The sequence below is a fragment of the Podarcis tiliguerta genome (assembly GCF_965153285.1).
Source record: "Podarcis tiliguerta genome assembly, chromosome: 4".
NCBI classification, from domain to species: domain Eukaryota; kingdom Metazoa; phylum Chordata; class Lepidosauria; order Squamata; family Lacertidae; genus Podarcis; species Podarcis tiliguerta.
The window spans coordinates 61,576,619-61,602,403 of record NC_139537.1 but is presented as its reverse complement, the minus strand read 5'-3'; the positions used below and the strand labels follow the sequence as shown (position 1 = coordinate 61,602,403).

At 41.1% G+C, this 25,785-nt stretch overlaps 1 protein-coding gene across 10 annotated transcripts in view; it reads right to left on the bottom strand.

The window, feature by feature from the left end:
• The window catches only part of LOC310677106 (uncharacterized protein), a 332,640-nt gene that overhangs the window by 250,584 nt on the left and 56,271 nt on the right, over nt 1-25,785 (bottom strand). Inside the window, exon 1 of one of the 10 annotated variants that reach the window (XM_083439489.1) lies at nt 17,967-18,012. The exons of the other annotated variants lie outside the window; for them this stretch is intronic. Within the exon in view, the coding sequence (XP_083295615.1) occupies nt 17,967-17,971 (5 nt within the window). The 5' untranslated portion in view covers nt 17,972-18,012. Of the gene's footprint in view, nt 1-17,966; nt 18,013-25,785 lie in introns of those variants that run through there. 10 annotated transcript variants of the gene reach the window in all.

Genomic DNA, 25,785 nt, shown 5'->3' with positions numbered 1-25,785 from the left:
GCAGTGATGAGAGGGGAAATGGCTGCTGGGAGGAGCACAGAGAAAAGAAATGTTATGGTGCATCTGCAGCAGCACAACCAGATGCCTTCATCTGCCCCAGCTGCAACAAAGCATGTCTATCCTGCCTCAGTCTCTACAGCCACAGCAGGCACTCCAGTGGTTCAAAACAAAGGCACACTCCTCCATTGTCTCCTGAGACCAAATGGATGCCAGCAATAGGATGTCCCAAGTTGTAGTATTATGAGAGATGAGGGAATTTTTTCCCTATCTACTTGCTCCACAAGCCTAATATATAATTGGAGTGCCATGTTTCATTGTTCCGCATAACTCAATACCATGCTGCTCTGGTAACACTCGAACAGAATAAATGTATATGATGGACAGAGCACACAGACAGATAGTATAAGCAGGAACCACTTGCGAGCAATAAATTGTTTTGGAGATTAACATTGTGTGGAAGAATGATACAGGGTGGACCAGGCTGTATTTCCCCCTTGCATGACATACAAGTGTACCTATTTTTGCTGGAAGCTAAATTTATCTCTGTATTTGTTCAGAAAATATTTTGGCTGTTTTTCTACAAGCTTTCAGTCATTTTGGCAGCATTCCTGGCCTAGAAACACAGACTTACCCCCAGTTTGGGACACTTCTTCTTTGTTTTCAAGGGAGGTTATGTGTGTGTGTGTGTGTGTGTGTGTGTGTGAGTGAGTGAGAGAGAGAGCGAGAGAGAGCGCGAGCGGTGGAGAGAGGGAGAGGGAGAGGGAGTGAAGGGCCTTATGAGGGTGAAGGGTAATCTTCCCTCTCAAAGGCATAAAGTGATAAGTACCCTTTACTTGTTTTTAAATAAATAGCTATCAATATATTATGGCTCTTGATGCGTCACAACATGGTTAAAGTAGTGGCAACCCAAAGCATGCTATTCATTCAATGCTTTAATTTTTTTTAACCCCAAGTGCACATCTTTAGAAAATCAATATATCGATGCCTTGTGCCGTTGCCCTTCTATACAATAGTCAGTTTATATTCTAGAAGAAATGTTCACAGGGAAATACAATAGTGGAGACAGCGGCTATTGCAAAATGCTTTTGGGGATTCAAATAACAGTTGGTTTGGAAAACACAGTGGCCCTGATCCACGAAACTTTGCAAGGGTCTGTGTGCACCACTTCGCCACTGATGAAGGGTCTTTGCCGAGTCATCTCTATGGCCAGGTGAGAGTTGGGGAAGCTTTTTGTGACAACACTGAAGTGTCCATTTATTTATTTATTACATTTATATCTCAGCTTTCCTTCCAGAAGCTTAAGGTCCTCCTCCCATTCCCCATCCTGATCTTATATTCCCATTACATTCCCAAAATGTAAATAAGGCAAAATGGAAAGTGGGGTTTCCAGATGAAGCAATCAAAACAAGTGAGAAAATGCCCCACCCCCACAGCATGCTTTAGGGTACCAGAAAGGACAAATAGCACAAAGGACCAAATTCCGAGACTAACGACAAAATGACGCAGAGATGAAGAAAGATGAGTGCATTGTGGAAAAAGCCCTTCAGACTGTTGAACTCCATGTAACGTTTCAATGAATAAAGCAAATGCTATGTCAGACATTATTGCTTGAGGATTAAAGTGAAACTCCAGAGAGAGAGCACGTTATGACTGCGTAAGACATCACTTACTTTCATCTGCACAGCTGGATTAATATTAATTCTGGTGCTTTGCACAGTGTACATAGGCCACCTGTCTCTCTCTCTCTCTCTCTCTCTCTCTCTCTCTCTCTCTCTCTCTCTCTCATAGCTATTGCAGCAAGGTCATGCTATTCCCAAAGGTAGCCAAAAGTCCAGAGTTGGCATGAATCAATTTATCAGTCCTATAGTGTTCTTCTGGATTGTTTCATAAACTGCCCAGCTCTGGCTTTATTGCTTATTTTTTGGTGACCGCAAGTGCTCAGACCAGGGGTTGCCTAGCTTTTTAGGCACCTAGACACTTTGGGGTTTTTGAGTGAGGCCCACTGATACCCTGTCCCAGTTTCCTGAGAGTAGTCCACCAACAAGAGACAGAATGAGAGTGAGAGAGAGCACACACTTCACTTTTCCAAGGGATCTTGGTGGATTCTGAGCCTTGAAAAGCGTATAGAGAGCTGAAAGAGGAATCAGGACAGAGTGTCACACTTCCAAGTTCCTTTTCCACTTTGAAAGGGAGAAAGAGGGTAACTGCCCTTCCTACCTACTGACCAGGTGTGGGAGAGAGGGGCTCAGAGGCTTCATGTTTAAGACCATTCCATTAACTCAATGCTACAACATCATTAGTAAAAGTAATGCTATTAGTTTCTAGTATCCTGTTTTAGGCTGATTATTCTTCTCCAGACTGCCCTCCCTAACTTTTCTATTCAAATGTTTTCAAACAGGCTTTTGGCTCCCTTTAGCTATCAAGAAAATAGAAGAACAGATTTAAAAGCTATAATTTTGCTAATGTATATAAAATGCTTTGTTCCACTTTCCAAGCAATGTCAAAATGTGCCACTAAATGTACAGAAAGAATAAAATAGCATGTGGAGAACTAGTATATAAAAGCAAGTTTCAGACTAATGTTACATTCAGAGATGAGAGTGTTATGGATGGTATTCTTTATGGAACATTGAGACTCAGAGGTGATAGCCGACTGTACTTTGCAGAATTTATATCACAGGGAGGATGCTTTATAAATAGTATCCTAAGGGCAAAATAAATGGAGTAGAAAGGCTTAAGAACTTACATCAGAAGAAATGCTTAATTCACCCCCCACCCCTGCACAATGGATGGCAATTGAAAATAGTAACCTAGTGAAGCGAGAAGTACCAGATTGGTTAAATCCTCTCTCAGAGGAGGAGGATCACCATGTATGAGGCAAAACTCATAAATATGTGACTTACACTCCATTCCACAGCATTCTTGAAACTGTATATTTTAGGGATGGAGAAGAATATCATTATGTCCACATTTTTTAAGTGAAGCAACCAAATTCATACCTACCAGACAAATATGGATCAAAACACAATTGGATTTTTCACTTCTCCAACTTTTGTGATACCATTCTCATCTCAAAAGCTGTATGATATAGGGCATAATAAGTTTCACTGAGATAAAACATGTATTTAAATTCTTGCTTAAATGCGCTCTCTCTCTCTCTCTGTCTATCATCTGTGAGATACATAATGTGTAAAGAAGAAAAAGGAAGGACTAATGAATTAATATATGAAGAACTGACATACCAGGAATAGACTGTCAATCTCTAGTCTATTTGACTATAATCCAATAACATTTTTAAAAATATACCTGTCTATTCCAGGCAAACCATTCGGGCTGGTTCACACATTAGGCGTATCCAGATATCCCTTTGAACAGGCAACCAAGTCCTCCTGAGACACAATCTCCTGCTTGCAGTTTCCAGAAATGTAACATCTGAAAACAAGCTGCCACATTTGTGAAAATCTCTTGAAAACACTGCTTTGTCTGTGGAGAGCTTACTGACACCCTGTATGTATGAAACACGGTTTGTTTTTACATTAGTGGAATATAGAACTATTGGAAAATAAATGAATACAGCATTAAGCAAGAATGGAAGAATCTTCAATAATGGTGGAGGGGGCAGGGCTGGAGAACTGATAAGATTGTAAGAAGAGTCCTACTAGCTCAGACAAAAGCACCATCTAGTCCAGCATCGTCTTCCCACAATGGCCAACCAGATGTCTATGGGAAGCCCACAAGCAGCACGAGGGCAATGACACTCTCCTGCTCATGTTCCCCAGCAACGAGAATATCCAGAGGCATACTGCCTCTAGTGCTCAAGGCAAGATCATGGCTAGTAGCCATTGATAATCTTATTCATCACTGATTTGTCTAAGCTTCCTTTAAAGCCATTCCTGTTCACTCTCACTACACCTTATAACAGCAAATTCCATGGTTTAACTATGCAGCATGTTCAACTATTGCCAACCATAGGAGGGATGAGTATTGGCACCACAAGGTGTGGTACCCTGCACTCATGGAAAAGCTGATACAGACACTTAGAGTGTGGTTATTCGAAGACAGACAAATTTGTTAAAATTCTGTATGCTTTTGTTAGTTTTGTTAACACGACAAAATACAGTAGGAACCCTCCTCTATATTACGCAAGAATTCAGAAAGCTTAAACTCATTATATACATTCCATAGGCTTGGACTTCCTTTTCATGATTACGATTGTTTTTGGACAGTAATAATATTAAATATGTGCTTTTTCTTCTTCCACTTATGGTTTAGGGGGAATCTACATGACAGGAGCATCCATTGTCCTTGAAGCTATTATTAATGGTTTTGGTTATGTTGTTTTTGTGCATTGCAAGCAATGGTTTCTTTTATGTGCTACTTGGTGTACAATGTAAAACAAACATCGTTTGCTTCTCTTTCTATGTTTTCAAAATAAATAAAGCCTTTAAAAAATAATAACAAAAAGCTATGCAGCACCAATGAGTCACACCAACAAAGCTGTAATGTCAGTGTGGTGCAAAACCATCCAAACATTTGACTAAGGCACCGCCCCCTGATTTGGCTGTTGCAGTGGTTAGCATATGATCTGTTGTCACACTAAGTTGTATCTCAAGGAAATATTGTTGTATTGTATTTTTTTAAATGTTGCCATTCACTGTAAGACTGTATGGACAGAGTAGGTTGTTTAAATGAATAAAAATAAATAAAACTGACCTGCTGCATGAAAAAATACTTCCTTTTATCTGCTCTTTGTCTCCTTCCACCCAGCTTTATTGGGTGATTCTAAGTCCTAGTATTATGGAGCAGAGAGAGAAAGAAATGTAGGATGAGTTCAGTAAGGATGTTAATGCTATGTCCCCTTTTCTTTCCATGAAATTTTTGAGAGTAGGCTAGGTTAGCTCCTCCACTCTATGCTCTTTGCAGTCGTGGCACCACAAGACTTTTCCTTCTAAAATATCATCTGTGTCACTGCTAATGGATTTTCCCCTCTATGTGCTGCACTACCTACATTAAATATCCAGGCATGAAAACAAGATAACAAAGGATGAGATGCCATTTGTTAAAGGCACCAGCCATTTAGCAAAATGTTCAATGGAATAATAGCAATAAACAATATCTTTCAATAAATTTTCTAACTGAAAGGCTTCTGATTGCCCCTGCCTCTGAAAACAGTCTTTATCTAAGTAAACACAATTCTCTTTTAAAACCAAACAGCCCTTTAGTAACCATTATTTTCCTGTCAATCATGGGATTACACAGCTATGTAATTGCAATGTCACTGGAGTTATCTGGTTGCCACTGCTGTTTCCAATAGAATAATAGTTTGCATTTTCTCAGCGCCTATGACATTGCACAGAAAAAGAATCACACATCACATTGCCGTGGGAACATAGATTAATATTCCCCCAAACCATCTGAGAAACTGCACCTGTGAAAGATGGATTATATGGAGCTGCAGTAGCTGAAGATAAATATTCTTGTTTCGGTTTGCACATCCATTGCCAGGGCATCTGTCTAGGATCATTCAGTCTAAAAGCAGCAAGGAATTCTGGCAGAGGTTAAGTGACTTCATATTAAAAGATGACAGCTGGTGAGGATGAACTTTAACAAAATCCCTGATACTTCCATGGCCCCAAATGGACGTATTTTGTTTGTCTATCTACTGGAAAGTCTCAAATCAATTAACACTAGATTTCTATTACAGGCCTTAACTCCTAAATGCTATGAATCCATTTGGAAGATGAGAGAGGGTGAGGGACGGAGGGATAAAGGGATTTGGGGGCATTTATTGGAGTTAGCTATCACCAAAGGTTTTTGAGTTCTTCACTAATAAAGTCACAGGGTCAAATTTAAGGCCAGGGCGAAGGGGCCGGAGAGACCCCCTTGGCCTAAGTGCGCCCATAACAATGACTTCTCTCCCAGTTAGATGATGCTTGCAAATGACATGACCTAACTAACACGACCCATTTAGCTGTCCACGAGGTGCTTTTAGAAGAAAGGTCCCCAAGCCATGACTGTGACAGATGGACCTTGGGTCCTTCTCCTTGAAACCCAGAAGCCAATCAGGTCTGGGTGGAGTGTCCGCTAATCAGGAGTGAGTAAAAAGTTAAACCTGACAGCTAAACTATCAGATGGGGCTTAGATTGGGCATAGAAAAGGCTTCATTAGGGATTAGCTGAGTGGTTAGGAGTTTGCTAGGCAGGACAGTTCAAATTACTGTATTTCCTTGAGGGGAAACAAAAGATTGTAGAAGGGGGCTGGAAATAATTTAATGGTTTAGTAGACCACATAGCCATTCTAGGAAGAATTGGATTAATTAGAAACAGGTTTACAGTGGAAGTTTTAAGAAAAGTTCTTAATTACTTTTTAAAACTGATTTTGATGGAAACTAAGTGCTGTGCGCTATCAGGGTAACAATTAAGATTGTAACCCTCATTGAGTGTGTATACATAAAATTTCATTTTTGTCTCCAATGTGTCTCATCCCTTTTAACCTCTAGTTGAGGGATTAGGGGGTCACAGGTTTCCCTTTCCCTTTCTTAAGAGTCCTTGCTGCTGGATATTATCAACCCCAGGCAACCCAGGTTTAGTGATCTGGCAGAGAATTTTGTAGCATGTAAAATAACTCAGCAAACAAGCTGGCAATGATTTTCCAGCTCGTGATTTATCAGACAGGCAAAACTGGACAAATTTCAAGACCAAGTTCAAAGTACTGCACATTAATATCCAAGCATCCCCAACCTACTAAAAGCTAACACAAAACTGTATCTGAAAGGGGCCATGTTTGTGATTGTTTGACTTCACCTAAAAGTAAAACTTAGCAAGGAGCAGATAGTGAGATATGTGAGACATGAAGAAAATTGATGAAATGATGCAATAGCTTGATTAGACAGTGTACATTTAGCTAAAGCTTAAAATGGGAGAAGATATATATATATTTCACATCTTAATTTCTATTTCAGCTATAAGGAGACATAAGACGTACAAATTTTCCTAGTCACCTGCATGCTCACACACACAGTATAAAGATTATGAGAGCGACTAATGCTTCTCTCTGCTGGAATTAGTGTAACAGCAAAGCTTGCTTGAATGACAGTGCAGATATCAGCTGAAATTTTTCTGGAAAATTAATACCAAAAATGAATGCAACCTCAGAGCTTTTGGACCACACTGCATATTTTTGTCCTTTCAAGCCTATGACGGTTCTTCGGAAAATAGGACTGTGCACCAGATTTGACTGAGACCCAAGCCAAACGGTGACTATTCAGAGGGACTTGGGCATCGGACGAGTTGGGTACAGAGAGCTACAGATAACTTCAGGTCAGGCTGGATGGCCGAGAATATTCTCTGGCTCTTAGTGGGCAGGGCATCAGGCAGGAGGAGAGGTAGACATCAGCTGGGAAAGGCTTGCCCTGAGCACTGGCTGCATTTCTGGGAGAAAGTAAGAGCCCCTCCTGACTCTTCCTTGCTGTCTGGTGCAGGGCACTCATTGGCAAGGGAATTCTCTGCAGAAAGGTCACTCTCAGAGAAGCTACTTGCAAAGGAGCACCCATCAGAATTGACCCCCTGCTCTATTGTAGGTCAGAAGTGGGCTAGAACAATGCTTTTATATTTTGATTGATTCAATGAGATTCCTTTATGGTCAATCACTACCACTTCAGGCCCCATGAATGTACATCTGAAATGTATATTATTTTGCCCCCCCCCAATATATCATCAAACTACACTAGCTTACACTGAATTGCATTTGCCTTTTGATGGCCCGTTCACTCAGTTTCGAGAGATCCTTTTGAAACTCTTCACAATCATTTTACCGACTTGGCTACTGCTCACCCCTAACTCTAGATCATTTATGTTGAGACAAAACGTATGGGTCCCAATCATAATCCTTGGGAGACCCCACTTTTAACATCCATTGGGTGAACTGTCCATTTATTCGTATTCTCTGCTCCCTGTTTCTTAATCAGTTACTCATTCACAAGGATTTTTTCTTACCCAGTGACTTCTAAGCTTACTCAAGAGGTACTTGGTCTAAATTAGCTGTTGCAGTAGCCATCTCCTATACCTGTTGGGACAATAAAATTATGGATCTAATTTTTTCTCACCAGATTCGCCCATGGGTGTTCTAGGCTCCTTTCCTTTCCTTTCCTTTCCTTTCCTTTCCTTTCCTTTCCTTTCCTTTCCTTTCCTTTCCTTTCCTTTCCTTTCCTTTCACTACATGGCCAAACAGTACAGTTATAAATGTGGCTCTTTATTGTAAAATATGGTTAAATCACCAGTGAGTTCTTTCGTGGTCGACAGAGCACTATATATATTTTTGAGTTAATGCAATGGTGTTTGCAAAAACAGAAATAATAGTTGGAGCGTGCAGCAGTAGAACATTGAGTTTTCCTTCCATAAGTTAAAGGAGTGCCATAGATTGCTGTTTGTGTCAGCCTGGTTTTAATCACGTTAAAATGCTAATTGTGAATGACACTCTGTTTTGTATGTGGGTGAGAAATGACTACAGGAAAAGGCATTGCTTTGAATACCAAGATGTCTCCATGCCCAGTGAGTCATCTAATCCTATGATGAGTTGGAACAAGGCAGGCAGCACAACACACAGCAGCTGAAATTAAGCTAAATGGAATACAATACCTTTTGATTAGGCACTAATATGTGATTGAAATGGGCACAGCTGCATATACACCATTAGCATGGGGACCATAAAAAAAACATTTTGAATGCCTTTTTTTCTTTCTTCCCCACAATCCTCACCGCAAGGCAAACACTGCACGATGCATTTATACTAATCAGCCAGGAAGTTAAAAGTCTGACAACATTTGCATATGTCTCTTCACTACACTCCGTCGTGTCATATATTTGGCCTTCTTCATTTCAGCCAGCCAACATCCAAAATGCTATGAGAGGATTTTCAATGCCAAGATGAAAGAAGTGCTATTAAACTGCCATCTCTTTTCCAAGGCATTTTTAAAAATTAATTTCTTTTAAGTATGTCCTACCTGCCCTTCACTGACAAAACAATCCCAGAGTGTGTTACATTAAAATCAAATGCACGGTACACCTTCAGACAAAATGGAGGGGGGGGGAACGTGTATTGTGCATGTTAAAAACAACACAACACAACACAACACAACACAGCTGCAATCTTCACATAAAAGATGGGGCAATTAGCTGGCAGTGCTAATTTTCAGCTGGCAGTGAAAATTTATAAGTCAACGGCAACGATAAAATGCTGGCAAATTTTCATGAGTACATAAAAAAACCAAAAAAACCCCCTGCAAATTGTTGTGGAAATATGGAGAACTGAATTTAAGATTGGAAAAATGAGAATCTGGGAGAAACCAAAACTGACAGATTAGCCCATCCTACCATGACAGTAAAATATCTTTGAAGACAGTTGTATTGCCTTCTTGGTATAGTTGTGTAGGATTGCACCATAGTTTGAAGACAGAAATCCTCCAGTGCTACTTACACTTCTAATAACTGATTTTGGTGAAATTCACTGATTTGACTGGTTGAAATCAGACATTCTGAACCAAGCCACAAAGCTAACAGCTGTGATAATAATAAATAATAATTTTATTATTTATATCCCGCCCATCTGACTGGGTTCCTACAGCTGCTCTGGGCAGCTTACAACATATATAAAACAGTAAAATATCAAACATTGAAAACATTTTCAACAAATGGCTACTTTTTATTTATATATTAAAATAGTAAGCCACCTTTATTTGAAGAAACCAAAGCCACTAATAGTAGCACTTGCTGTAAAACCCACAAAAATATCAAAAACAGCACATGAAAATAGTACTGCAGCAGAGAAAATAAGCACTCAGCAAAAGAAGCAGCCTAGCCCATTTCGTCAGCAGAAGCAGAAGCAATAACCGGCCGTCAGCCACCTCTGTTTAAATGAGAGTTCCATAAGCACTGGCGGAAGTTTCAAACTTTTTTTTTAAGCAATGAAAGGAGAATATGGAATAATTACAGCCCAGCGCTTTCATCTCATTTTCAGCTATCCAAAAGCAAGAATCCTCTGGCACACGTCCTTCTTGCAGCTAACAATGGGTAAATGCCACTGAACTTACAGTATCCAGTTGCCAGTCATAGCCCACAGGTAGAATGACCCAAGTATTGGATCATATACTACTTCAAAAGGGAGAATTAACCTAAGTTACAATTTCACAGGAACCTAATAAAATGACATCCTGCTAAGATTAGTGGTAACAAGCAGAGAGCATGCTAACTTTGCAAAGTGATTATAATTCCCTTCTGTGATTCTTATTAGCGGTAATATTTAGACTGCCAAGAGAGAAGAAATAATGGCAATGTTCATAGTAGTTGCAAATTAGCCTTCTTACTGCTGTGTTAAAGGTTGGAATTCAATAGCATAGTTGGGGCAAGGAATTAGTTCTCCCAAGCCTACTGATACCTCCACCTTGTACACCACTCAGTTGTAAAAATACAATCTCAAAGTGGTTTACAAAAAGATAAAGCAAGAGAATCAAGAAAATATTACAATATTCTAAAACAAACAAAAAGTTAAAATACTAACACAGGTCAAAATTCACACCAGCCTTCTAAGCATCTTGGTAGGCTTGTCTAAACAGAAATCTTTTTAGCAGGTGCCGAACAGAATACAATGAAGGTTCCTGCTTGATATCAATAGGAATGGAGTTCCAAAGTGAAGTGCTGTCCCACTAAATGATTAAGTTCAGTGGAACCACCCTCCTGGCAGCAGCATCACTACCTGATGAGGTGGGAAGGTGGTGGACCAGGGCTGTGTAGGTGCAAAAGCAGGACCACCAGCTTGGTTCCACTCATGCTGCCATGCAGCCCTGCCCCACCCCTCTTCCATCCAGGTAAGCAGCAACACAACAAAGGTGATTCCTCAACACCGCCGCACCATGCTGGCCACTTTTGGCTGGCTCCCTGTAGAGACAGCATCACCCTGTAGCTGCCTTATATAGGAACTGTCCAAGGTCCTGTTCTTGTCTGCCCTTTGACTTTGACAAGCTCCATGGAACACCCAAGCGAATATTCTTCAATAATAATTATTTAAGTTCAGTGGTTTGTTGCCGAGATTGGGGAAGCCTTGTTTGTTGGAGTGAGTGGGAAATGTGTGAGCATTTCAGTAAGGATGCTTTTCAGCTGCTTCTATTTTGTTTCCTTTTCGAGTGTGTGGCAATGAGAACTAAAAAAAATACCGAAGACAATGGAAACAAGACTCTGGAAAACTCCCCCCGAGGCTTTAAGTTCAAGACATTTCCCCCCTCAAAGGCCAAATGGAGAAGTTTTGAGGATGAGCAATGCCTTCTAGCAAACCCTCTAGGTAGTTTGGCAGGAACTTCTGCTTGGCTGACAGTCAAGATGACGCTAAAGAGATGAGGGAAAGTCTTCAGTGTCTCTTCCAAGCATTACTATGGTCTGATCTGTGGCTCCTCAATTGTGCCTGAAAGCACTCCATTATGCAGGTCCCTGAGGGCCACCAAAGCCGCTTCCCTTTTATGGAACTGGCTCTGTTACAGGTGCTACGTAATACTCATTTCTGCATTTGTAATAAATCAGTCTTTTACTTTGGAACTTCCTGCCTATTGACATCAGGCATGTGCCTCCATAGTCTTCTTTTTGGAAGCTGCTAAAAACACAGTATCATAGAATCCAAGAATTGCAGAGCTGGAAGAGACCCCAAGCGCCATCTATTCTAACCCCCTCCAGTGTAGGAATCTTGTACACATTTTTGCTTAGATGCACCTATCTAGATAAGTTTACATATGTTTTAATCTGTGTTTTTAATTCTTTGAATGATTTAAATAAATGTTTTTACCAATAATTTTATTGTTTTACTCTTTTTGTAAACCACCTTGAGGTTTTATTACAAGCAAGCAAGCTATAAATCTCGGGGGGGGGGGGGAGGCAAGCAACCTTCCAAACAGTGAGGCAGGCAGCCCCATGTAGGGTGCATTACAACAAAACACGCACAGGATTGCACTGCAATGGTATTCATGCCTTTGTAACCCCATTACCTTATTAAATTCACCCTGTTGCCTAGAGCAGGAAGAAACATGGACGGTATCAAAGAATACCACTGTGGATTCTAGCATAAATTTTTAATTCAGTTATTATTCTGATTAATTTAAGTCCACCCAAAACTCACTGAATAGGGTTCAAAGCGTTTGGCTGGAAGTTTCTGTTAGATCTTGTGCAGCTTTGCTTCAGGCTTCAGCTTGCTTCAAATCAAGGTGATACCTGAAAACAGCACCAGTAAAAGCTGTGAAGTTTCATCACACACCTTCCTTTCAAAGATATGTGAATTTTAACAAACTTCTTCACAGGCCTTGGTTGTTCCTCCACGTGCGACAAAAGCAGGGAAGTTCTGTGCTTTAGTCTGAAACTTTACAGTATCTCTTTCATCAAACCTTCAGAAGTAGTAATTTGAACATTGTGATGAGTTGCATCCAAACTAAATTATATTTAGGTACCATTGAAATTAATGAGGTGTAAGCTAGCTATGGTTGACTTTTCAGACTGATTTCAATGGGACCTAAGAGCAACATGAAATCCTAACCATATCTAGTCAGGAATAGGTTCTACTGAATTCCATAGGGCTTACTCCCAGGTTTAGAGTGTCAGCCTTAGTCTAGATCCATGCCCATATCTAGCAGTGCAAACGAGTTGACCTAAGACTCATTGCAAAGGGCCTAATCCTAATAATTTGGGGAGGGTGTGTGTGTGTTACATATAGTGGAGAAGCTGATAACTTCAGTCCCTGTCTGAAGATTGTTTTCCACCTCCAAGTAGCTTCCAGGATGTGTTGGAAAACAGAGGTGAGCAACATCACACAGAAGGTGAGTGGAGAGAAAGTAAAGCCACTGGGTGAAACATGGTCGATTACCAATTGGCTAATCAACATGCTTTGCATATCCATGTTCTTTCTCAAAGGAAAATGCTAAACATGAATCCAGAAGAAAAACAGTTGACACCTACTTCTAAGAAATAGCATATGAAATGGCAGCCGCTGCAGTCTGTTGATGGGATTTACACAACTGAATCTATCCATAAACATAATATAAATACATAAATCAATTCAGAAAAAAGCAAGTACTTGAACATCCAAAGTTTGAAGTCCTTGTCATTTGATCCGAAGGGTGCTTTTGAATGGTTCACTATGTACATAAAACAAAGTGAATTTGGATGTAAATTGTTCGTTCCCTGAACATTGCAAAACAAGTAATGCATTTTGTGATATGCATGAAAATCAACTCCCTTTTTCCATCCACGGGAAAGCCATGCCCAATACATTCTGTCAACACAGATTAAGATTATATTACAACTAGAACTGCTGTAATTGGGTCAGATTAATTTGTAATATATATACCCTCAAGCAATATTATTTTTATACAATCAAGTAAGACAAAAAAGGAGTGGTTGAGATAAAAAAAGCTAAAGATGTGGCTAAAGATTCCCTCTCCTGTGATCCCCGTGATGATCAGCCCCACACTGCTGTTTAGCTTTTCCCTAAGATTAGTAGCAGCTTGCGGGTGGGGTGGGTGTGACTTCCATCAGAATTGTGGGAAGGGGAGGATACATCTCTATTTTCCCTGCAAGGCCTCTCCTCTTTCCAGAGGGGAAGAGTTGTGAGTGGGAACTGGTTCCCGCGTCGGCAGGGGGGAGTAGTTGGCCTCCTGAGTCAGCTCTGCCCAGCTGCCGCGCCAAGCCCTTTCAGCTAGCCAATAGGGCTGGTGTGTGGGCAGGGTTTGGCCGCATTTAAGCGGCCGCGGCAGCGCTGGGCCTCCATTCTTTTCCTGTTTTCAATGGATCACCCGCCCTCCCTCCCTTTAGGTCATTTCTTTGATTTTGACCTTGCTATGAATGTTGGCTGGTTGCTGTGGTTGCCCAGGGGGCCTGGTAGGAATTGTTATCCATTTGGCAAATTGCCACCAGCCTCTTGGCTTTTCGCCTACCTTGTAGCAAATTGTCACAACTTTCTGGTATTGGCAGTTCGGCATTGGAATATGTGTAGTGTGTTGGAGGGCAGGTTGTGGCCATCACCTACCCCTCCTCTTGTTTGGCTATTCTGTTAAAGGGATCCAGTGGTTGTGTCCGATGATCTGCTGGTGGCTAGGGCCATGGCACGACCCCTGGTGACATCAGGGGAAGCTTCCAGTTGTATTTGCATCAATAAGCTCCTCCCACTAGTTGTTAATCCTCAAATGACTCTCTGCTGAGCAGGATGGAATCATGTATAGATTGTTTGATCCAATGCCTAACCCAATACCACTCACATGCTATAACCAATAAAGTTGTGGCCTTATTTAACCCATTAACCTAAAATACCGTGTCCTTGTGTCTTATTTATCTCTACGTGGGTGGCGGGTCCTCGACTCACAATCTCCCTTACTGGGGAACAGCTGGGAGTGTTTAAAAGGGGGCTGCACTGCAGGAAAAAACATCCCCTTGAGGGAAAAGTGGGGAATAAACAAACAATTGCATTTGTCTTGTGTCCACCCACCCAACCACTACTTCCTGCTCCTTGGCTACTCAGTGGACGGTTATGTTATTGGACAATGTATTAAGCAGTGGGCTAGAAGCTAGCTGGGGAGCATAGATTGCACATTCATGAACAGGAAATCAGTTTTAATGAAATAAAATAAAATTCTAACATAATGTTTAAAGTGTTCCGCCACACTTCTAGTTATATTGCCCACTCAAAAGGTTCCTGCTCTACAGTGCTTCCTCTTTCCCTCTCCTCATGGAGTGCCCCTCACATTAGTATTTTACTGCCATGTTTTCAATGTACCCATCATATGACCATGAGGTTAAACTCAAATTTGCTGACACACACATGTGGTAGTGGATGTGGATCTCCAGCCAACTGCAGCATTGAGCGTGTCACATCCTTATGTGTTACAAGATACTTTTCTCTCATTCAAATGTTAAAGTGCTTCATCATTAAGTACACAGTGGTCCCACTTGAAACCTTTCTGTGGCTTCAAATTTGAGATAGGCTTCACTTTCCAGAAAACAGATGACTCTGCAGCACACAACTGGTACTGATTTGAGAACAGTTCTAACCTCAAAAGTCAGGATTCAGCTGAACGTGAGATTGTGACTATTTTTCACATTGGGCTGCGAAGGGAAGAAATGCCTTTCTGAACATTCAGCCTTTAAAAATCATATAATTTTTCTTCCTAAAATGTTAAGGTTCTCCTTATACCACAGATCACATTTGAATTCCAGTAACTATGAAGCAAAAATTAACAAGTTTTTCTAGGTCAGTGCACTAAAGAGAAATGCAAGTTTAATCCTCTTTCTTTATATAGCAGGTGTGGCAATTCACCTGGGACTTCTCTGCATTTTCTGTTGACACTTTTCTGCCACTGTTATCAAAGCTTCAGCTTCCAAACTCTTATTTCCAACCATCTACCTGTCACCAGCTTATGTTCATTCCATAATAATCTGACAGCCCATAGATAGCTACAGCAGGCATCTAAGCAAAGACTTCTGTCGGATACAGAAACAATTATATTCAACTCCAGGATATAGAACATTAAAAAATAACAACACATGTGCATGTTTGTTTTAAAACAAACATAATTTTAAAATGCTAATAAATATAATTGCCTTCCTTTGCTGTTAAGGGTATTTTCTCCTGTGCGATCTAGTGTGGTGTAGTGGTTAAAGTGTTGAACTAAGACAAGGGAGACCAGAGTTTGAATCCTCACTCAGCCATGCAGCTCAAAGGGTGACTCTTGGCCTAATCCAGGGCTGGCCCAATACATTTTGGCACCTGAGGTAAAACACAAAATGGCACCGCTCCTCCCCACCACCAGGGAAGAAAGGGTGAGTGGAGACCTACATCAGGAACAAGGGAGGAATCAAATCAACCTTACCCAATAGTTGAACCGGGAATCAAAGGCCATGGGGGGCACTCTGAATCATGCTGGGTTTGATTCCCAACAATCCTATTCCCACCAAGCTATCATAACTCATGAGTACAATCAGTCTGCTATTCACTTACAGGCATTTAAAAAAATGAAAGAAAAAAATATTTTTCTGATATAGAAGATAAGGTTCCTATTTCCTGGTAAACTTTCCCTTCCCTCAGGCTGAAATCCGTGGTTTCTCTTTCACAGGAAGCCTTTGCAATCATATTGCAAGCAGTTTGATTTGTCAGAATGCAAACAGACATCGAGACGACCACATCAATAGCTATTGATGCCCTCTCTGTGCAGGCAGGTGTGCTAACTTAGCTTGCCTCAAACAGGTAACATTATTTTCTCGAACACTCTGAAGTCCATCTGATTTCCTATTTTCCTTTCTTTCTCTCCCTCCATCCCTCTCTTTGTTTCCAGTGAATTGCATCTGCATCCACAGTTTTGAGGTAGGTATTTTTAAGCAGAAGCTAATTGTTCCATTCCAAAAGTGGAGCACATTGAAAAGAACTCTGTGGTGACGCAAGTGTGTGGCAAGGACGTTTCATCCACTAAGAATATTTCATCATTGGTCATTCTCATCAGCTTTGTTTGATAGTTGTTTGGAAGCCACCCAATGGCCCTTTTTAAAGAGAACACTCATTCAATATCTCAATCTATTGGATTTTGCATCTTTAGGCGAGACCCAAAGAGGCACAAAATGCCTTCAGATCCAATATGAACCCTCTCGACATCAGCTGCTCACCTTTGCTGCCTTTCCGGAGCATAACCATTATCACTGCTCACACCAACATCAGCATGATTGCCATTTTACCATATTGGTCAGGAGAGCATACCCTCCCCAACAGCAACTTGAATTTGAATTAAACACACCTTTCTTTCTATACTGAGGCTATTTTATATGCACGGCATGCAGGAGCAGTGCTTCTGAGATGGCAGAGGTGGTAGGGGGAAGTGGCAGTGACAAAGCGGAGAACTGGGAGCACCAGTGCTTCACCCTTTATCGCTGCCATTTCAGATTGATTGCGCACATAATGTTTTTGATATCTGTGTGACAGAGTGGTGGAGGCAGCAAAGGTAAGCTCCAAAGGAGATGCAAGCAACTGTGCAAGGAGCAAGACCATCTGCTGACTCGAAGAAATTGGTTTTGCAGCACTTCTTGTAGCAGAGGAGTTTATTGTATCCATTAGTATTGTAAACTTCAGGACGAATTTTCTGACAGTGACAGCTGTTCAACAGTGGACGGACTCGCTCAGAAGGTGGTGGACTCTCCTTCCTTGCAGGGGCGTAGGAAGGGGGTGCGGGGGGTGTGGTCTGCCCCGGGTGCCATCTCTGAGGGGGGTGACAAAAAGGCAGGAGGATCGTGCCGCCGCCACGCATGGATTGCCCCGCCCCCATGCAGCGCATAACCCCGCCCTCCCCTGGGTGCATGGCATGGCTGCCGCTCCAGGCACCCATGAAGCCAGCTCTGCCACTGCTTCCTTGGTGGGTTTTAAGCAGAGGTTGGATGACTACCTGTCATGTATGATTGAGTTGAGATTCCTGCGGTTGAACCAGATGACCCTTGAGATCCCTTCCAACTCTACAATTCTATGATTTAAAAAAAGTACCATATATCTATAATGGAAAGATCATTAAACATGTAACCATCCCTCCCCTTTTCTAGACTGTTAGGATACAATCCTAAACACACTCACTACGTGGAACACTGTGGGACATGTTTGCACACCATGAATGACTCTTGCTTCCATTTACATGAGTATGAAGAATAGACCTCTCACATATTTGTTAATATAACATTTTATAAATGATAAAAATACTGGTTTGGTAGTTGGGTGGAAGGCAGGCATCTTTGTATGCATTTTATTGATACTGAAAATATTCCTTTTCCTCTGAGGAGGCAGCACATTTGAATGAGTATTTCATTATTTGCAAACCTTACAGGGTCATAAGGTTGATCATTTGTGTTTTCTACTTGAGGAAAATGAAGTTTCACTGATCCCAAATACTGTTGTCATGGTAAGGAAACTAACCTCATGCAACTCTTTTTTTCAGTGCACAAGTTCAAACACTCTGCATGATCCAGAAACTCCATCTGAAAAATGTGCATATGCTCAGTAATTAAAATAAAATGTCATGGAAATACCTATTTCATAAGTCTTGCATTAAGTATTGCTCAATATGCACCATGACAGAAAGTTCTCTCACAAATTTAAAGCAAGCATAATATGAAACAGGTCTACTAACAAGAGCCTTTCTTAATCCTGAATTAGACTTATGTCTGAACTATTAACCTGTTACCACCTTTAATTTAGACGCGATTAGCATTGATTTTAAAACCTAATACTGTAATACTCTATATCAAGAATAATGGACTTTTCTTTTTACTGCAAAGTAGGTCCACATACTTCATAAAACTTTCATTCTCTACTTTACTACTGCATTTTATTAACCACAATGACCTAGTTAATGTGATGCATGGTTCATAGCAAATGGTTGCCCAAATAATTTTGATCAATTCTTATCATTATATTTCATCCAACAGCAATTCAAACTAGTCTGACAAAACATAGGGGAGGGCATAGGAGAAGGAAAATTTATGTCAATACCTTTCCCAGGAATTTTTATGCCAGTTGCAAAGCACTGAATAGTAAGCATTCTAATGTTCCAAAGATTCCCTCCCAAAGGATGCCACATTCAGCAAACTGAGCTCAGCAAACACACAAGATAAGTGCACAGGGCTATTATATGTATGATTTAATTGCCAGTGCTGCAAACTTCTATAGGCCACAATTGTGTGCATGTACAGGAGCAGGGGAGGGAACTCACTGAATAGCAAGTGAGACCAGGCTTAAGGAGAGACCCAGGGCCATATTGAGAGATGTGAAGGGCCTGAGGTTCCCATCCCCTACAAGAAAGCCTCTGCAAAATCATTGTGGATACTCTGAAGATCCATGCACATTACTAGAAACAAGCTACATCTATAGAAGACTCCAAACCAGGAAACAAATAGTGGGCCATTTGCTCCACTGACAAATAACAAATGGCTATTTGCTGGCAGATCCTCCAAGTGTCCCTGTTTTCCAGGGATGCCCCTGATTTAGAGAAGCAGTCCCAGTTTCTGATTTGATCCTGAAATGTCCCAGTTTTTCTTAGGACATCAATATTTTCATGAGAGAAATGTTGGAGAGTATGGAATTATCTGACCCCTGAGCCATCTGAAGGCAATCCTGTATAGGGAAGTTTTTAAAAAATGTTTAATGTTTTACTATGTTTTTATATATGTTGGAAGCTGCCCAGAGTGGTTAGGGCAAGCCAATAAAATGTGTGGGGTATAAATAATAAAATTATCATTATGAAATGGGGCGTCCCTATTTTCATTGGCGAAATATTGAAGGGTATGTCTTGGGTGTGGACTCAGCAGAACTTTAGGATGAAAACTGCTGCAAAGGTGTTTTTGCAGGACTATGAAACAAAAATGTAGATATAGTCAGTTCACATTGGTTACATCACGATATCAGTCAATGCCATTAAAAATTGCTGGACAGATTGCAGATCTGTACCTTGATTGCACAGGTCACAGAATTTGAAATTGAAACTCCAGCCCTAAAGTCAAACAAATCACATCTGTTTCACAGACAGTACTGAAGGTTGCAGGGGATATTTTTAGATCCAATTGTGGGCGTAAAAATCACACTGCACTGAAGAGATTTTGTTTAAGGAACAGCACTAATAGAAATATGGATCCTGTATAATTTTCAGCTGCACCATCACCTGACAGAAATTATGGATTCCACTCTTATATCATTAAAACTACATTTACCTTAGATATGTGGAGTTTAGGTTCAATGGAGTGTAAGGAAAGTGTATGGCCAAGCACATTTCAGCAGTATGCTGCAACTGTGTAATCATTACGGAATAGAGCTGGAAAGTTGACTGCAAATGGTCCTTGTGAAAAGGATCTAGGAGTCTTGGTGGACCACAAGCTTAATATGAGTCAACAGTGTGATGCAGCAGCAAAAAACCCTAATGCTATTCTAGGCTGCATCAACAGAAGTATAGTGTCCAGATCAAGGGAAGTAATGATACCATTCTATTCTGCCTTGGTCAGACCACACTTGGAATACTGTGTCCAATTCTGGGCACCACAATTTAAGAAGGATGTTAACAAGCTGGAACGTGTTCAGAGAGGGTCTGGAAACTAAGCCTTATGGGGAGCACTTGAAGGAGCTGGGTATGCTTAGCCTGGAGAGGAGGAGACAGAGGAGATATGATAGCCATCTTCAAATATCTTAAGGGCTGTCACATGGAAGAGGGAACAAGCCTGTTTTCTCCTGCCCTGGAGGGTAGGACTCGAGACAATGGCTTCAAGTTACAAGAAAGGAAATTCTGACTAAACTTTCGGAAAAACATCCTGACAGTAAGAGCTGTTTGGCAGTGGAACGGACTCCCGCGAGAGGTGGTGGACTCTCCTTCCTTGGAGGTTTTTAAGCAGAGGTTGGATGGCCAGCTGTCATGGATACTGTAGCTGAGATTCCTGCATTGCAGGGGGTTGAGCTAGATGACCCTTGGGTCCCTTCCAACTCTAAAATACTATGAAATAAAAATAAGTGCACAATATCATGAAATATATAGGTGCTTTTTTAAAAAAAGGGATATATGATACAACTGCATCATCCCTATCTCTTCTCTTTCATGCTACATCATTAAACACTTTACAATTCAACTGTGTTGTTGTTTTTCTCACTGAGGAGTAACGAATGCTAGCCTCAAGCTTATCAACCACTAACACAACCAAAACCTTGGTTTCCAGTAGCTTCAGCAATTGTGGCATTGTTATTGTTTGGCAACCCATGTATGCTGTCACAAAAAGCCATTTGTTATCACAGGAAGAGACCATGGGTGTAACCTGTAAAACTATTTTTCTTTAACAAAATAATAATAACGGACAGATTTCCGATGCTCCCCTCAAAAATCCCTTTTGTCATTACAATGGAGTACTGATGGAAGCAGTCAATTAAAAAAATGAAATTGATTTTCTAAAGTTGACAAATTGAGTGGGGTGTAGAAGGATCACAGAAGATCTTTTCTTCATCACAGTGTCTGTAGCCTACATGAAAATGGGGCTGGCTGGTTCAGGCTGAAAGTGCACTCCCTCCTGCACCAGCCAGCCTCATTTTCATGTTGTCCTCAGTAGAACTGAAGCTCATCCATTCCAACCATGAAAAGCTCCTTCCTCCACATCCAGCTTCATCCCTGCTTTGCCAGCCCATTTGGTGGAAGACATTCCCCGCCATGTCTCTTTAAGGAGGCCCTTTCCCTTTCATGACCTGTTCTCTCCTGAGGTATGAAACTTAATAGGTTCCAAACTTAATAGGTTCCCCTCACTTCAAAACTAACATAAAAGCTGGTTATACAAAAGACCCACCATCAAACCGTTACATTTTTATGCGGTTCATTTGATTGTTCATTCAATCAACAGTTTTATATCGAGCTCACCCTTTCCCCCCCAGGATGAGTCCTCACAAAGTGGTATGAAACCAATTGTAAAATATATTTAAAAAACAACAATTTAAAGTCTACAATTGTATTCCTGTAAAAGGAGCAGTAAACACGTCAAAAAGACATTGCAAAGAAAAGAATAAATAAAAAGTCGATTTAAAAAGTGGATTGCAAAGTGCCAAAATAACAGAACAAGGACTTCATTTCATCCCCAAGACTGGGGGTGTGGTGCTGATGGAAGAATCCTGACAACAATAGTTGAATTATGGTGGATTATATTTCATGCAAAAGGCAATGGTGGTGCAAGAAAAGGACCCAGAAGCTTCTCATCCTATTAAAGCATTATTTTAAAAAGAAATTCAACATTCCAATTTAGTTCAGTATAAGACATTTATTCTCACTAGTCAGATGGCTGCATACATCCTGTTTTGAATTTACTACCATAACATGCCACTTATATAAAAATCATTGCCTTTTACAGTGATTTTTTATTCTAGGCTGTAGCAATGCATCCTATTTATATGCACACCAAGTACTCTTAAAATAACTCCAAGCATGTCTAAACTCAAAGAAAACCAATCCAAGGATTCAAGACAACCACCTGGTAAAATGCTAATGGCATATTTAAAACAGAACATGTTGATATATAAGGATATTTCAAATTGCCTTGTATAAGTTGGCTGTATCAGATAGATAAAGTGAATTCTAATTAAATCCACAGGAATTTTCTCGGACTCCAGAACTCCAACTTGCCCCGGTTTGCTGATGTATGGAACTATATGCTAGAGAGTTTCAGCTAAATGAATACACTGCTGCAAAGCTACTCATACTGAACCTGAAGCTCTGATTAAGCATTAGAAACCCAAGGGAATTAATTTGCAACCTCTGTAGTAAGCGCAACACTTGTGTTGAACAAATAGAAAAATCGACTGGCGTAAATGAATTTTGGTGGGTAAGCAAAATAATAATAATGAGGTGCCCATGTCAATGACACAGGTGCCTGCTGGCAGACTGCGACAGATTTAATGTCAAAAGCTTTTAGTGCTCCTCAGCACTTCACGTTTGCAATCCCATCCCTTGGCCTATAATGGGCAATTTATATGACCTTTGAGGAGTTTATTGCAAGCTTTGCTTTAAAAACAGAATTCACACCCACACATGGCGACTAGTTGTGGGCATAACTAGTTTCACCCATAAGGAGTAGAATATCCATGTGCAAGACTGTAGCACAATTGCCAGCAAGCATTAATGGCACAGTTCTGCCCTTATGTGGAGAGCTTTCCTTCCATAAAATGCCAAAGCAGAGGGTGTGATTTGGATCGATTCTGTAGTGTGGAGGGGGCTGGGGTCCCTATCCACATTGGTGGCTCCATACCTGCAATGTGATTTGCAAGTACTGGTCCTGTTTGTTTCAGCGATATTTTTTTATTGCAATGTAAATTGCAGGCGTGGGGACCCTGATCCAAATCAGGATTGCATCAGGGGAGAAAGCCCCCTTTCTACCCCTTTCTAGCCCCCTGCTGCCTTTTCTAAGGTCCCAATCTAAATCACATTGAAAACACTGGGAAGTTATTTTTTATTTTTTGGTGGGCTACACTCAAGGATAGAACTAAATCATTAATGTCATCTATAGTTTGGGGCCTTAGATGGGTGGTCAAGCTATTTATATGACTAGTTGCTATGCATTGCAATCAACAAGAAATTAAGCCAACAAGAAGAGTTTCTTCAGAAGCTGGTGTGAATGGGCACTCAGGGGCCATTTCATTGGGTTCCAAGAACTAGAGTGCTGATTGATGGAGACTCCTTTCCTTCCTCCCAAAGAAAAGATCCTTGTTAGCTGGAATTCATAGAATAGGAAAAGGTAATATAGCTACTTGAAATGTTCAAAGCTTGGTGCTGATGGCTCAGAGGCTGCTGCAGACAACACTGCAGAATCACTCTAGAGTGTCTTGCAAAACAAGAGTAGGCCAGGCAGACTTCACAATGGGTTAAGTAAGGCATCTGTCTGAAACTAGCCGATGTGAATCTATACAAACCTGTCTTCGTAAGTACAAGTGACTCGTGAGTAAATCATACCTGGCAGCAAGTCCGAAGTTCTGGGGTCAAGCCACACAAGCAAAATCCAAAGTACAGGAAACACAGTCCAGGGTCAATCCAAGTAGTCAAGTCTGAAGTCCAACAGTCAGGAGACAGTCCAAAGCACAGTCCCATAGAGGTCCAAGAGCACCCAAACCAAGGTCCATCAATATGGACAGTTGAAGAGACACAGCACCTCAGCTCTGCTTCCCTTTTATACCTTGCATGCTGATTGCAGCACCTGGGCTTGATACCGCATGTGACCCTCACCTGTTCCAAGCCTATTTCAGCTGAGAAATCACACCCCTCCTCCCAGAACTAGCAAGCCTCAACAGGCCAGCTAGTGAGCTGGGCTGCAGGCCCTCAGCCTCCTGGAGTGCCCCGCTCACTGCCCCCTACACCTCAGAGCCCACCATGTTCCTAGAGACAGGGCCCCCTCCAGCTCTGGTGATGGGTCTTGCTGCTCAGGTGCATTGACCCCCAGCTCCTTGCCATCCTCCATCACCCTGTGAGTACTCCCTTCCCCACACCCTGCTTGCCCCAGTGTGTCCCAGTCCCACCCCTCACCGGGATCCTTTTCCCGGTTGTTGTGCCAGTTCTTGACACAGACAAACAGGAATCATTGTCAGAACTCAAGAACATTCCAGCCAGGCAAAAATATTAATTTGTAGCAAGACCGGTGAGGAGCAGTAGCTTGTTGAAAGGAGGTGTAGCTACAGAAGGGCTGTGGCTTGGGAGAGGGTTCTTGCATTTGGCCCCTGCATGTAAGGTCCCCCCACTCTTGGCTTAAATAAATGAAGTATACCACAAGGCAGGTGGGAAGGGTTTCGCTCCTCTCCATTATTTTTTCTTTAGGGGAAAAAAATTAACACTGTGTTTAAAGGAGTAGCTTTTACATGCATAAGATCCATACACACTTTATCTGTAAACAGTAACCTCTTTCCAGTATAGAGACAACCCATGAATCTATCCATCCGACATACTGCATCCTGAATCAGACTGCTTCTAAATTGTACTTCAATTGGTTTTAAAGTGAATTTGTAATCATGGTTTATTCAAGTTTTCATTTTTTTTAATGCAGTGCAACACTTCTCCTTATGCCTTTGACCATTTATCAAGTCATGTGAATGAGGAGGTAAATAAGACAGTTGAGAAAGAATTTAATAAATAGATAACTGCACAGAGTTGCAAAATCCAGTTCCAGTTTCTGTGCTATATGTCTAGGTTCCTGTGGTCTTCAAGTTCCAAAAAGTAACTCCAAATCTCCTGAAAGCATTTTTCTTTTTGTAGTTGTTGAACAGGACTTTCTCGTGGGTTGGCAGCTGCAGAAGACCCTGCTTCCAACCTTCTATGCTTGGTGTGGCCTGGGGCTTCCAAAGTCGTAAGATTATTTGCTGTGGTGGTCTGACACAACCATCTTTCCTACCCTTCTGACAGCTCCCAGTTTGATAGGTATGCAGCTGTATATAACTGATTAAACCCGAATTCCAATCATTTATCCAGAACCAAATGAACTTGCGTTTGTACTTCCTTCCAAAGGAGGCATGTCAAGTCTGCCTATGGCAGCCTGCATCAGTGTTAACATTTCTGAAGAATGCTTGGCTTTTTTTTGGTAGGCAAGATGTTCTTCAGAGCCTTGTCAAATGTCATTTTATATATTGAACATTATGCCTTCTGTTGACACTGAAAACTGATTTTTCATGCATGAGTTTTCAAAGGTTTCCAGCGTGTCTAATCAATAGTCAATTATACCCGTTTTTGCTTTGCTTGTCAAAAAATTATGTATAGTTTACGTTATCTATTGAGAAACTGAAATACCACTGAAAGGCAGAGTGCTCCCTATCAATTGATCCTATTCCTAAAATTAGGTGCTTCTTAAAATTCCAATCTGCATGTTTCCGAAAGGACAAATATGAATTATCTTTCCTTTTAATTTTTGAAAAAATATGCAGTCACTATGGTGACCATCTACAGCATTCTGGTAGCTCTGTGTATATCGGTGGACTTTGCCTGAAATTGTTCCGGTGTTTTCCCTCACACTGCATAAAATGAATTAATACTGAGGTAAGAGAACAGTGAAGTAAGTCTCCTTAAAATGCTTGCCCATAATGAGAAATGAAAACGATTTGCTACACCAAATTGGAACTTGACAATCTCATAAATTGTTCTACATCTTAGCAGGTGATGGAAAATCACTGTTATAATGAGCTGATAGAGTATTTTAAAGGGAGCCTGGGACTTAGTGCTAGTAATATGGGATATATGGACTCCAGC